At 46.6% G+C, this 13195-nt stretch overlaps 1 protein-coding gene across 1 annotated transcript in view; it reads right to left on the minus strand.

Annotated features, from left to right (window-relative positions):
- Positions 1–13195, minus strand: part of LOC124232314 (aldehyde oxidase 2-like) — a 52007-nt gene that overhangs the window by 29616 nt on the left and 9196 nt on the right. Inside the window, exons 6-15 of the mRNA XM_046649272.1 lie at positions 12908–13171; positions 11656–11825; positions 10931–11045; positions 9287–9409; positions 6201–6297; positions 5639–5763; positions 4516–4649; positions 2488–2575; positions 1461–1503; positions 1–64 (exon numbers count right to left, since the gene is read on the minus strand). The exon at positions 1–64 is cut by the window's left edge and continues 166 nt beyond it. Coding sequence (XP_046505228.1) covers positions 1–64; positions 1461–1503; positions 2488–2575; positions 4516–4649; positions 5639–5763; positions 6201–6297; positions 9287–9409; positions 10931–11045; positions 11656–11825; positions 12908–13171 — 1223 coding nt within the window. The remainder of the gene's footprint in view (positions 65–1460; positions 1504–2487; positions 2576–4515; positions 4650–5638; positions 5764–6200; positions 6298–9286; positions 9410–10930; positions 11046–11655; positions 11826–12907; positions 13172–13195) is intronic.

The following is a 13195-nucleotide window of genomic DNA, read 5'->3' on the forward strand; positions in this document are numbered from 1 at the left end:
AGCTGGAGCCACAGCCCAGCTCCACGACTGGCGGGACTGAAGACAGACTCTTCTCCCGTGTGCTCTGGGGTATCCCACACCTGGCGATCCCCTTCATTTTCAGTGCGTGGCCGACAAAGGCCTCCTCTGACCTGAGTTTGGCTGAGCCCTTTTCTTCCCACGTGTAGTTTTCTGGCTTCACAGTCCGTATGGAACTGCTTTTCTCCTGGCGTATAATTGCTACCCTCTTCTTCCTTATTCTTGGAAGATTCTCCTTCACTTTTTACTGGTTTTCCTTCTAACTTAGTCTGTGGTTTTCCTCATTGTGTAAAAGTCTCTGGGATTCCAGAGCTCATTGGAATGAATCACAGTGCATCTTTTTTTTTTTTTTAAATCATTGCCGCTTTTAAAAATTAAATTAAGTTGATTGTTTTCATTTTATTGAGGTCACATTGACTTATGTAAATTTCAGGTGTACATCGTTATATTTCAGCTTCTGAATAGATTGCGTTGTGTTCACCACCAAAAGTCTAGTTTCCATCTGTCACCATCCATATGTGCCCCTCACCCGCTTCTGCTCTGGTAACCACTTATCTATTCCCCGTATCTATGTGTCTGTTTATCTTCCACATATGAGTGAAATCATGCTATTCTTGATGAAGCCTCGGAGGCTGGGATGCCTGAGGGAGCGTGACTGCTCTCATGTCACTGAGCTGGTGAAGCACTTCGTGATCGGTTAAGGACAGAGCAAACGTGAGCTGGCACTGCTCTTACCGCTGGGACTCCGGGAAGGCAGCTTGTGTTTTTCTGAAGTTGCCATCCCCTCCCACCCGCCTAGACCAGTCCGTCTGCACAGCCAGATTGAAAAGTAAGTTCCCCCTATCTATTGTAGTTCGACCAAAAAGGATTGGCCAGGTCCCTTTGCCTTTCTGAAAACAAGGAAAATCCATCTGAAGGAACCGTACAACTGTATGGTTATCACTGACTCCAAGGGAAATGCTGGAGGACGAACCAGAGCAGTGAAGAAATATAGGAAAAGCCAACAATTCAGAATTTACGGTAATTTTGACAAATGCTAGGCTGAAGTCTACCTTTGACTTTTCATGAAGAAAGAATTGCTAAGCAGTCCCATAAATAAATTAGCAGAGAGAATTCTTATAATATATATTATATATATATAATATAAACTTTTCAAGAATTTTGGAAAAATGTATTCACACGTAAACATCTATTAGGCTAATTTACAAATAGTTCTGAATAACTAAGCAAAACTTTGTTAGCCAGGTCTGAATGAGGATATGTATACATACATACACACTCATACATTATTACATTCAATGTAAACTTATATTTCTTTAAAAAAATAAAATTTGGAGTTTTCAAAAAGTCTATTTCCTTCTTTTAATTATATTTTATATTCATTTATATTTTATATTGTATTTTATAATCACCAAAATGTTTACAGTCTAGAACTTTCTTACTAAGTACTAGTACTAAAACAGTTCCCTGTGATGTAAATAAAGCCTGATTTATAATTTAGGCCAAAACCAAAGACCTCAACAACCACATAGCACCAACTGCCAGCCTCCCAGAGTGCACCTCCACATTGCTCTCCATGCTAGAAGATAACAGCTGTGAGTGTTAATTTCTGTGCAGTTGAAGGCAAATAAAAAGTTTAATGGCCAACTATGTTCCTTTCCTCTTTAATTATAAAAATTACCAGTGCCAATGGAAGAAATAAAACTGAGCTGTGGTGTGGAAAGCTGTGGCTTTAGTACCACAGGGAATATAACAGTTAGTAATCTAGCAAGGACAAAATCAGATAGAAAATCTAGCTATGTATATGCTATAAGCAATTCCCAAATAAAGCATATTTGATATAGAAACATTGCATTAGAACTGTCTTAACAACTCAATCACAAATTTGAAAAGTAGCATTGTTGTCAGTATATTGCCAAGTATTTTTACTAGCGTTTATGCTGCAGTTGCATAAAAGTGCAATGAACGTGGTTTGGAAACAATTTTAAATTATTTCTCTAGTTAGTGGATTCTTGTCCCTATTTGCAAAGTGCTTTTGTATGACTTTCGTAGCCACTTGGTGGAAGCATTCGTAAAAAATGATTTTGCGGTTAAAATGGTCAAGCTATTTCCAAACATTTCCACTGCAAAATAGTATTTTTATAGTGCAGAAATTTTGGTGCAACAATGTTTGTAGCTTCTTTCAGTTTTTTTTGTCTTTGAGGACCACTAATGTAAATTCTCATTCCTTCAATAGCATTTTTATCATTATTTGAAATAGTATTTTTATCATTCAGGTTCTTCAAAATTCTACACTAGATTTATTTAAAGTTCCTCATAAAATCTTATGAGTATTCAAAGACACAGCATCCTCATTTAATATTTTAGATTATTGTTTGTTTTCAGAATTAGCAAAATCAAAATAATAGAAAAAGATAAAACCATTAAAATAAAATGAGGTATTTTAATAATTTCATCTTTAATACTCACTTTATATTTTCCAAATAATGGGTGTCTTCCCCCAGTTATTAACATATCATCTTCACGATCAAGAACAAGACGAATGGGGTAACCAGTTCTAAAGAAGACAAATCTTAGTCAGATTCTCCATCCATCCCACCCACCCATCTGCCGTCCACTCACCTATTTATCCATTCTCTCATTTAACTATCTTCTCACCCATCCATCTGTCCACCTTTCTACCAACCTAGTCACCATCCATTCTCCTCCTCATTTATTCAACCATTCATTTAAGCATCCATCCATCCCACAGAGATTTATTGAGTGCATATGGTGTGCTAGGCGCTGATCTGAACTAGTGTATGACTAAGTTACTATTGTCCCTGTGCTCTATAACTTAATGGTGGGAGAACTAGTAAAGGGATTAATGTCATATGTCAGTTAACTTGTGTTCTTATGACTCTCACCAAGATTCAGCCACTTTGTGTATCCCCACCACTAGTTACAAGGAGGAAGGATGTGAACAGAAAAATGCAAACTTAACAACAGAACTGGAAAAACAAGGCCAACCACTTGTGCTAGGATGTCTGGGTTAGCATCTTCGTTTTCACCCTCGAGTGCTACTCTGTTGGCCAAGTTGGGCCCTTGGGTAGCTAGGGTTTCACCCTTTCTTATCTTTAGGGCAAAGGTTCCCAGACTTTGGAGTACAGAAGAATCATCTGGAGTGCTGGTGAAAATGCAGATTCCTAGGCCTTAGTACTAGGATTCTGATTCCACAGGTTGGGGAGGGGCCCCAGAATCTGCATTTTTCTCAGTGATTCTGACACAGGTATCTCCAGGTACCTGTTGAAAACCATGATTCTAGGGCAGGGTTTCCTGGTCTTTAACAGTTAGGATCAAGTGGAGCATCAGTTAAATGTAAGTTTCCGGGTCCATCCGCTGGTGATTCTGATTCAGTGAGTCCGGGATGGGGAGGCAGGAATGTCTATGAGCTCTTATTATCAGCAGTTTGGGAAGACTGCTCTGGGGACCACAATGCGTGGCAGCTGTGTGCTAAGGCAGCGTTGTCGCTTAAGACGCTAGTTGGGACACTCAGCTGCATGGTGGAACCCCTGGGGAAGTTTTAAAATACACCGACAGCCGGGCCAGGACGAGGCAGCCTAGGCGATTGGATTTAAACGCTCCCCAGCTGATTCCAATGTACAGTCACGTTTGAGAAGTCGTAAAGGCACAAAGCCTGGTGGGAATACGATGAACTGATTCTCTCTTGCTGGGTCCCCAGTGGGTACGAATAGAGAGGGCTTATTATGGAAAGAATTGGGGGTGGGATTCAGATCTTGCCTCTTCCCATCTCTCCTTGCAGGACGAGACATATATCTCACTGCCTTGTGACCTAGCTCTGAAGGACACAGAGATGGTCAAGGGAAGCAAGACCTTTGAACTGTGCAGGCTGAGTGGGGCTCTGACAAAGTAACAAAGAAACAGTCATAGGAAATGAACAAAGAACGGGAAAGCCAGCAGCATGAACAGCACGAGCAGCAGGGAGCGAGCCTGCTGGTTGACGCTAGCCCGGAGCTCTCTTTGAGGATGTCATTGTCCACTGAGCACACACTGAAGAGCCAGCCCTTCCCAGGTGCAGAGAGGCGGAGGGTGGGAGCCTTCGTTCCTCACTCCTCTGTCTGCAGCTTCGAGCAGGAAGGAAGAGTGGGGGAGCAGCCTCCCCTTTGGCACTCCACGTGGGCAGGTGACTTGCCCTGAGCCTAAAAGGGTCACGTTGTCTCAGGGACAGGCAGCCTCAGGCCTGGAGGGGTTTGACTGATTGTACCACTTTTCCATTTACAGCACTTTAGCCTATTCTGAGTCCTATGTACATTTGACCTTCCAAGAACTCTAGGAGGGTGGGTATTATTATCTATAATCATAAAGAGAAAGAGACAGGAGACCGAGTTGCCCAAGGACGCTGAGGTGGTTATGACAGTAGCCCAGGTGACTCTCAGGCCTCTGATCTGCCCTCAGCTGTGTGCATTTTACACGCTCTTGCACCCCAAGTGCACTTACTTGTTTGCGCCCACAGCTGCAATAGCCCCGAGTACAGCTGGTCTTCCCACCTTCCCGCCAAAACCTCCACCCACTCGCTTTACATGACAGGTGATCCTGTTGATGGGGATGTTTAACGTAGAGGACACTGTTTTCTGTAAAAGTGAGATAATGGGAGAGTTTTACAAGCGTGAAATTGCAAAGACGCTCTTTGTTTCCTGAAGCAGCATCACAGGAAAATCACGGACATCTACTGTCCACAAAAACCCCTGAGATGGTTTGCGTCTGTCTTGCGGTGCTCTTCTCAGTTCATAAGCATCATTAATCTTCACAGAACAGCCCTTCCAGCAGAAGAATGGCATCTTCCAGAAGGGAAACTGTCAGAGTCCCGGGTTTCTGTTGGAAGCTGTAATCCTAGTGAAAAGCCTAGACCTAATGTCACAGCCAGGTGAAAACCAGCAAGCTCCTGGCAGGCCACTAAAGAAGAGGATGTGTTCACAGCTAGGACCTAGAGCACTTTGTGACTGGGGAATGAAAATCTGCTGCAAAGGGATGTGTTTACTCCATAGTTTATGCATAATGATGATGATTATTTTTTTTTGGTGAGGGAGATTGGCCCTGAGCTAACATCCACTGCCAGTCTCCCTCTTTTTGCTTGAGGAAGAGTGTCCTTGAGCTAACATCTGTGTCTATCTTCTTCTATTTTGTATGTGGGATGCCACCAGAGCGTAGCTTGATGTCTGTGGGTCTGCGCCCAGGACCTGAACTGGCAAACCTCGGGCCGCTGAAGCAGAGTGCTGGAACTTAACCACTACGCCACTGGGCCAGCCCCTATAATGATTAGTTTAGAGAAAAATCAAGTACAGATAGAATTTCGTGTTGTCATCCAATCACGGAGGTCATTTAAGTGTGTGCGGTGCAAATGAATGTCCTCTGTAAATCTAAAGCGACTGTGGCTGCTCTTTATTTGCTTGACAAGACCAGAGAAAATAAAAGGGGTCTCGGGTCTTAGCTGCTCCACTGATGTCCCGTCCTTGGATTCTAAGTTTTGGAGGTAAACTGGCTGCCGCCTGTGAGGCTGTGGGGACTGAAGGCCATGACGGAAGGAGCAGGTTGGGGAGGTGGGGGCGAGCTTGGACCTCACCTGCACGTGGGCTGGATCCTGTGTCGACACATAAATGTCCAGTTCTTTGTCCTCTGTCTTTGGAATAACGAGCACTCGCTGTGTTTCCATGTAAAAATGTTCCTGTCCTCCAACGTGGACCTCTCCTGGAAGAGCACAGGGGAATTCCTGAGGGCGTGTGCTGGTCGGAAATCCCGTGCTGGGGCATCAGAAGCAAGTGAGAGGAGGACGGGCCAGCCTGGCTTTGTCCTGACCAGGGAACCGTCCTGTGTCAGCCGAGGGCGATCTGTTTCGGAGATTACGGCTCTGGATGAGAAGTTGACAGTGTCTGGTTCTGCTCCTCACTCTGCCCTTGGCTCATCAAAATCTTAGGAGCGTTCCTTCTGTTCATTCTGCGGCTCCCTACCCTCCACCCCCGAGAGCAACACACACACACACAACCTGAGAGGAAGAGATACGAGAGACTTGGCAGAGGGCCACGACTCTAGAGGCTGGTCTTTCTGGGATGAAACCACGTGCTCTCAACGTCTGCTTCAGAACAAGACTCTCCCAAAGGTTCTATTACATATCCTGAGTCGCTTACCTTCCACAATTTGATCGACTTCTTCAAATGCCTTCTCGACGTTTCCTTGTTCAAGCTTTTTTTCAGGGCACAGGAACGAGCTGTGTTTTATGGCATCCTGAGTGACAGGGGAAAAAACCACAAAAACCAATTCTTTTCATATTTTTCTTCCACTGGCAGTTTTTTCTTTTTTTTTTTTAAGATTTTTTTAAAAAATTTTTTTCCTTTTTTCTCCCCAAAGCCCCCTGGTACATAGTTGTATATTCTTCGTTGTGGGTCCTTCTAGTTGTGGCATGTGGGACGCTGCCTCAGTGTGGTTTGATGAGCAGTGCCATGTCGCACCCAGGATTCGAACCAACAAAACAATGGGCCGCCTGCAGCGGAGCATGCGAACTTAACCACTCGGCCACGGGGCCAGCTGCCTGGCAGTTTTTTCTTAATCAAAGGCCAGGAAAATCCCCCAAATTGCCATCTACCAGGACACACGAAAGGAGTCGTGCTAGCCAGAGAGCACTAGAGTGATGGGCTCGCCATGGAGACCAGACGCCAGAGGGCATGTCTTCTAGAACGGAGAAAACCAACAAGAAGGACTGGAGAAACGTTAAGAGTTGGATCTGGGGACGCTATAGTGGTGCAGGATGACAACTACTCATTTCTCATTTTCAGTGTGGACCTCCAGGGAACAGGTGATAGGTCCAAATGGGTGAGGCTCTGGGCCCTCCCTTTTGACCCTCTCCCTGAAGAGAAGTGCTTGCCTCAGACCTAGGTAGCTCACGAACGAGAACCTCTGACTCAGGGATCTGAAGAACTGAGGCCGTGCTGAGGAAGGGGATTCAAGTCCTAGCGCATCTCTGGGCAAGAAAGCCCAAGAGACGCTGGAGGAAGCCGCCCATTTCTTTGAGTATTTGGCATCTCTCCTAAGGGCCTTTCTAGCCTTTTGTTCTGTTTTCTTTCTGACAATAACATGAACTGACTCACACTGGAGACGGGAAGCCCTTCCATTCTGAGGTTCTGTGGACTGACCCACCGATCCTTGCTTAACCTTTGGACTCAAGGTGATTTTCTGTCCTTCCGAATGGCGCCTGTCTCCTGCATTCTTACTCTCCAACAGCTGCAAATCCATCGCCTTCCTTGCTGCTGATGATAATGATAATACTGAAGCAGGTGATATTTATTGAGAGCTTGTTTTCTGCCAAGCACTGTAATATATAGTGTATGTACACGTATTCTCACATTGATTCTATTATTCTCTCCACTTTCCAGATGAAGCAACTGGGCTCACAGAGCTTAAAATAACTTTCTCAAAGTCATGCTTCAAATAAGCGATGGAGGCAGCTTTCAAGCCGAGGCTAGGTTTTCAGAAATGTCTGGCCTGACAATGAATATTTGATTTCTCAAAGCAGCAGGAAATGAACAGTATAGTGGAATTTTTCATTTTCTGCTACACCAAGATCTCAATAAGTCACCCTAGTACATGGGGAAGTATGTTTCTTGCCATATGGTAAACGTGTCATGAGGTAGTACCATCTTATTGTAATACATGCCATATCTAGGAGCGCTAACTGTGTGCCAGGCTGCGGCTAAGTGCTTTACATATACTAACTCATGCCGTCTTACGACAACCGGATGAGGTAGCTATTATTACTACCTCCACCTTACAGTTGAGGAAACCATGGCACAGACAGGTTAAGTAACTTGCCTAAGGTCACGGAGCTAGTAAGTGGTGCAGCCAGCATTCATACCTGGCAGTTTGGTTCTAGAATCTATGCTTCAACCACTAGCATACACTGACTCTCATATATACAGTCATATAAATGAATGAGTGGATGGATGGATGAATAAGTATTGATATATATGACTATTTTGTTGCCTATTTTTGTTCACAAAAGAATTTGGTGCTGACTCTGGACAGTCCTATTCTGCGGGGACTCCAGATCGCTAACCATCCTGAGCCCCAGGATACTTCACGGCTGTGTCCTCTGGATGTCACTTCTCCCTTGAGGACATGGGATGAGAATTGAAGTTTCAAAAACCCATGTTAGGATCCCAGCCCAACCCTAGGAAGGGGAGTGAGCCGAGAAAAATGGCCTGGACTCCCTGTAATCTCGACAAAAGAGGAATTTGGATCAGAGTTGACTGGGTTTAGAAAGATCAAGAAACATGACTTTTTAAATAAATACTTTGAATATTGAGCAAGTTGTACCTTTTAGGAACATTCAAAAATGTTCAAATGGTTCACTGGGCCTTTGAAGATTTTTTATTTTCTGTCACAAGAAATCAAATAAGTGAGCTTTTCTCAATTCAATTACTCTGCACTCGCTCTTCATTCAGTTAGAACTGCCATCCTCAGTCCACGTCTGACTTTTCTGTTCTAAGTTCACTATTTGTGCATTTGCCAATATATGCTATGGGGTAGCATTTGCATTCCATCATCTCACCCAGAAACCAGAGTGGAAATTTCTCTGGAGTTCCATCATGAAAGTCCCGTTGCTCTTGGGCTCTACCTTGAAAACATTACTGTTCCCAATATCCATTCTCATCATCTTCCCAAGTTTCTAGTGGATACCTGGCCGCCTGGAATAAAATCGACATCCCCCAGCTCCCCTTGCTGTGGCACGTGACTAGGTTCTAACCAATGAGATGCAGGAAGGTATGTGTGACATCTGGAAAGTGCCCTTCAAGGGAGGGGACACGCCCTTCATCACCTCATTCTCTCTGCTGTCTGCAATGTGACGTAATGGCAAGAGCTTCCGTAGCCATCGTGGACCACAGTGTGACCTGGAGAATGGAAACCGTGCATGACAGGGCAACTAGACAGAAGGAGCACGGATCCCTGACACGTAGACCCCCATATAAGCCCTGGACTGACCACCTCTGCACTTTCTGAACGTGAGAGAGCAAGAAACTTCTGTCATTCTTTTCCTGTTTCTTGGAGCCTAAGCTAATTTCAATTCATACAAGTACTGTCTTCCCGAGAAAGCTGATTTTTCCAAAGCCAGCCAGTGACGAGATAAAAGTAGGGCCCTGACTTGGGCTCGCATTAACAAATTCACAAAGGCGCTTTTGATTCTACAGCCTCGCAGGAGAGACCGGCCAGCCCCGCTCACCTCGATGGTGAAGATTACGGGCTCCAGGTCCTCATAGGCGATCTTCGTCTCTTCCACTGCACGCTTCGCCTGTGCCTCCGTCTCTGCAACCACAGCACAGACGATCTGGCCCACGCACAGCACCTGGGGAAGGTACATGCGTGACGCAGGCAGAAGACTCTGGGTGGAAGGAGGCTCAGCTCATCCTCACCGGTGGCTGGTGCCTTAGTGATCGTTCTTGAGCAACGAGAACCACACTGGAGGCACATTCGATTCCGTGTGCTTGGCGGAAAATTTTTAATTAAAAACCAATTTAAATAATACAGACGGTTCCATTCGCCATGTTACTCAATGCATGTAAGCCCCTAACCTCACATCCCAGAGTGCATGTGATATTGGCTGTGACCTGAATCTGCTGGGTCCTCTGTCAAGCTTGGTTCACATGTGTCACTATCATGATGTCATTTCAGAGTCTAAAGATAAGGGAAGTATTTTTTGTACAACGCGGCTCCCATTGTGAACTAAGCCGTGTCCTCCCCCAAATTCATCTGTGGAGGCGCTCACCTCCCACGCGGCTGCATTTGGAAAGAGAGACCGTACAGGGGACCTTAAGGTTAAACGAGGTCATAAGGGTGGACCAGAGCCCAACATGACTGATGTCCTGATAAGCAGAGCAAGAGATCCAGGGAGGCTTGTGCGCGGAGAAAAGGCCACGTGAGGACACGAGGAGAAGGCAGCCCTCTGCAAGCCAGGAAGGGTGGCCTCGGGAGGAACCGGACCTGCCAGCACCTTGATCTTGGACTTTCCAGCCTCCAGAACTGTGAGAAAATACGTTTCTGTTTTTTAAGTCACCCAGTCCGTGGTATTTTGTTGTGGCTGCCTGAGCAGATAATGCAGCTCCTAAATGAAAGCCAGCCCTTCATCTGGAGGTCACGCAAATGAAAGTGGTTCGTTCTGTGGCTAGAGGAGAAATAGTCTGTGCAGGACTCACTGAGATGTGACAATAGTAGCTGACACTTCCTGGGAGCCTTCACATGCCTTACGTGCAAGAACTCATCCAAATCTCACAGTACGGTGAGGTGCCTGCTACGATTGCTCCCCCCACAGAGGATAATACCAAGGGCGCCCCGCTAGTGCGTGGTGGAGCTGGAGCACGAACCAGGGTGGTCTGGCTCCGACAGCAGGTGCTCAATCGATTATCGGAGAATTGAATTAAAAGGTCAGATGTGGCAAGGGCAACTTCATTAAAAGTGGAAGGTGTGACGGTAGGTGGGAGGTGGGTCTAGAAAGGGAGGGAGGTCAGTATAAATAACAGGGAGTGGCTGTATGATCTGTACTCTCCTTTCTAGATCTTTCTAGGGTAGTCTAACCTCATCCAGGTCAGTGCCTACATTTATTCTTCAGATGAGGGTAAATGGACTCGAGAGCACACAGTCGGAAAACTAGGACTTATTGTTTTTCTGTAATAAGTTTCCTTTTATGTTATTTCCTGCCTCCAGAAGAGCAGCTCTGTGTGAATAAACACATCGGGGTTAGAGAGAAGCTGGAAGAATTGTCCCTTCTCCCCCCGACAGCAGACATTGCTGGGAGGCAATGGAGAGCCGGCTGGAGGTGGCGCCTCGGTGAATATTTGCACAACGTCATCTGGGAAGGCATGTTCTGTACCTTATCTACAGCCAACAGTTTGTCATCTTCGGCACCATTGGTGCCTGGAATGTCCTCAGCTGTTATCACATCAACCACCCCAGGGAGTTCAAGGGCCTTGGACAAATCAACTGATCTGAAAAGAGAGAAATATTTAAGAGGTAGAAATCAGCAAGCTTGGAGGCCCCAAACCTTTAAGGGAGGGAGAGAGCATGGTTGAAAATCAAAATATATAACAACTGGCCCAACTAGGCCCTGACCAATTGAAGCTGACCCACCACAGGAGGGTCCAGGAGGCCCCCTGCTGGGCCAGGGGTAACACTTTTGCTGCTGGGAGGGGAGCTTGAGGAGGGGCCGGTGTGGTTGCGGCAAGGGGTGTCCTTAGGGAGCTTAGGACAGTGGCCATTTAACATGCAGTAACGAAGGACCTCAGTGTTTTATCAGTCACTGAATGTCGGCCCTGCTCAGAGGTACTCCTTCGAGCCCTGCCCGAGGCTGCAGGGGGTAGAATGAGGTGCTGGGAGGCTGAGCCGGAAGCAAGGGGCCCATAACTAGGATTTTTGTTCTTTCCTGCTGGTCATTTCTGGATTCTCTCCCTTCCTCCTCCTGGGGCTGCTGACCTTTTCTTTACTCTTTCCATTTTAGATCCTTTGGGTTTGGGACATCACAGGAGAATGGACACATTCCTCCCGGGGAATCCCCAGGTGTGCTTTTAAAAGGCTTTTGAAAGCTTTTCATTTACTTACATGATTTTTGCATGCGCTCTGGTACTGGTCACCAAAGCCATGAAAAGTTCTTTATCCACCGTGGGGATGTCATCGCAAAATATGGCTTCACCTGTGGCATGTTTGAGACCTGACAGGTGCATGATGGGCCGTCCGACTGGATCCTGGAGGGCTTGGTGAGAGTCCACTCTCTGCAGAGGAAGACGTGAGATGCCCTGGGAGCCTTTAATCTCAGGAGTGGCCTGGCCAATCACTGACCCTCCTGACTCGGGATGGAGAGATCAACGGTCACCCTCGGGCAACAAACTGGGCCAGATGATGAGCGTGACAGTTTTATGATGTAACTAGACTGGGGACTTGTCGTTTTAGTTATGTGGCAATGCCTTCGACAGGGCCAACCTTTTGGCAAAATTGGGAAGTAGGTCAAGGGGCACCCAGCTTCTCCTTTTGGCATCTTTCCAAGTGGGGACCCTGGACCCCTTTCTGCTGGCACTCAGAGGGTCTCCCTGTCCTGCTTTCTTGCCTTTCCAATGATCAACCTATTCAACTATAAAGCGATCATGATGATGAGGCCTAAAGTGATGTAATTCCTGAGGGTGGGGGACCAAAATCTTAGCCCAAATCCTGCTTATTGACTTGAGCAGGGCCTCTGGGGAGGGAGGGGGGAAACAGCAGTGGAGTCCACCCAGACCAGGACTAAGGTGCCTTGGCTGCCCCTGTTGGTGGCACAAAAACATCCCTGGGAGGAGGAGGACACGGAGAGGGCGTTTATCCTGGAACTGTCCTCAGGGAAGAGCTGGTGTGGAGACGGGGTGAGGGGAGGGGTTGTGCTCTGAATATAACAGTAGAGACTTTCTCAAGCGTCCTTCAGGAAGGGTGGGGCCAGTTACTCGCAGAGCTCTTGTTTTCCTGACTGGAGGTTGCACATTTGCCATCAGGGCTGAGGCTGAACCCGGCCGCTCCCCTGCTCTGCGCTCCCCCACACCTGCTTTAGCTGCTCTTGGAACAGCTGCTCGGGAGCAGCAGTGCAGAGACTCAGTGATGAGGCAGAGGGCCAGCTGCTCCAGGTCGGCTCAGCCTCGAGTGCATCTAGCGGCAGCCCAGGCCTGATCTGACACCCAGCATCTTCCTGATGTGGCCTGAACAAACGGCCGATATTCTAGCAAAACTGGAAAGTCAGAACTAGAAACCACAACTCTGAAGAGCTTGCCTGTTCACACAGCTATCACTTTTCTCTTAGTTTCTAGGTTTCTGTTGAGTTAAACTCACTGACCTGGTACCTTTGGACGCCCTGGGGTACTGTGGCCGGGAAATCTTCTAGAGCGCTTAGGAATCGGTCTGAAATTTCAGGAAAATGACGGCCATCCTGAGAGACATAATTCAAATCCAAAATGAGACAGAGATGCCGATTAGTCGATGATTGAGCTGGGCTGTGATTTATGTGAAAATGACTTGGGCAAAGTGTCCAAGACATGGCAGGGCCAGGCTGGCCTGGGTAACCCAAATCCACATCACCCCCCAGGATTTCACTTTTTATCTGAACATTTCTTGCCCTCCCTCC

This window comes from Equus quagga, unplaced genomic scaffold, assembly GCF_021613505.1.
Source record: "Equus quagga isolate Etosha38 unplaced genomic scaffold, UCLA_HA_Equagga_1.0 HiC_scaffold_447_RagTag, whole genome shotgun sequence".
Classification (NCBI taxonomy): Eukaryota; Metazoa; Chordata; class Mammalia; order Perissodactyla; family Equidae; genus Equus; species Equus quagga.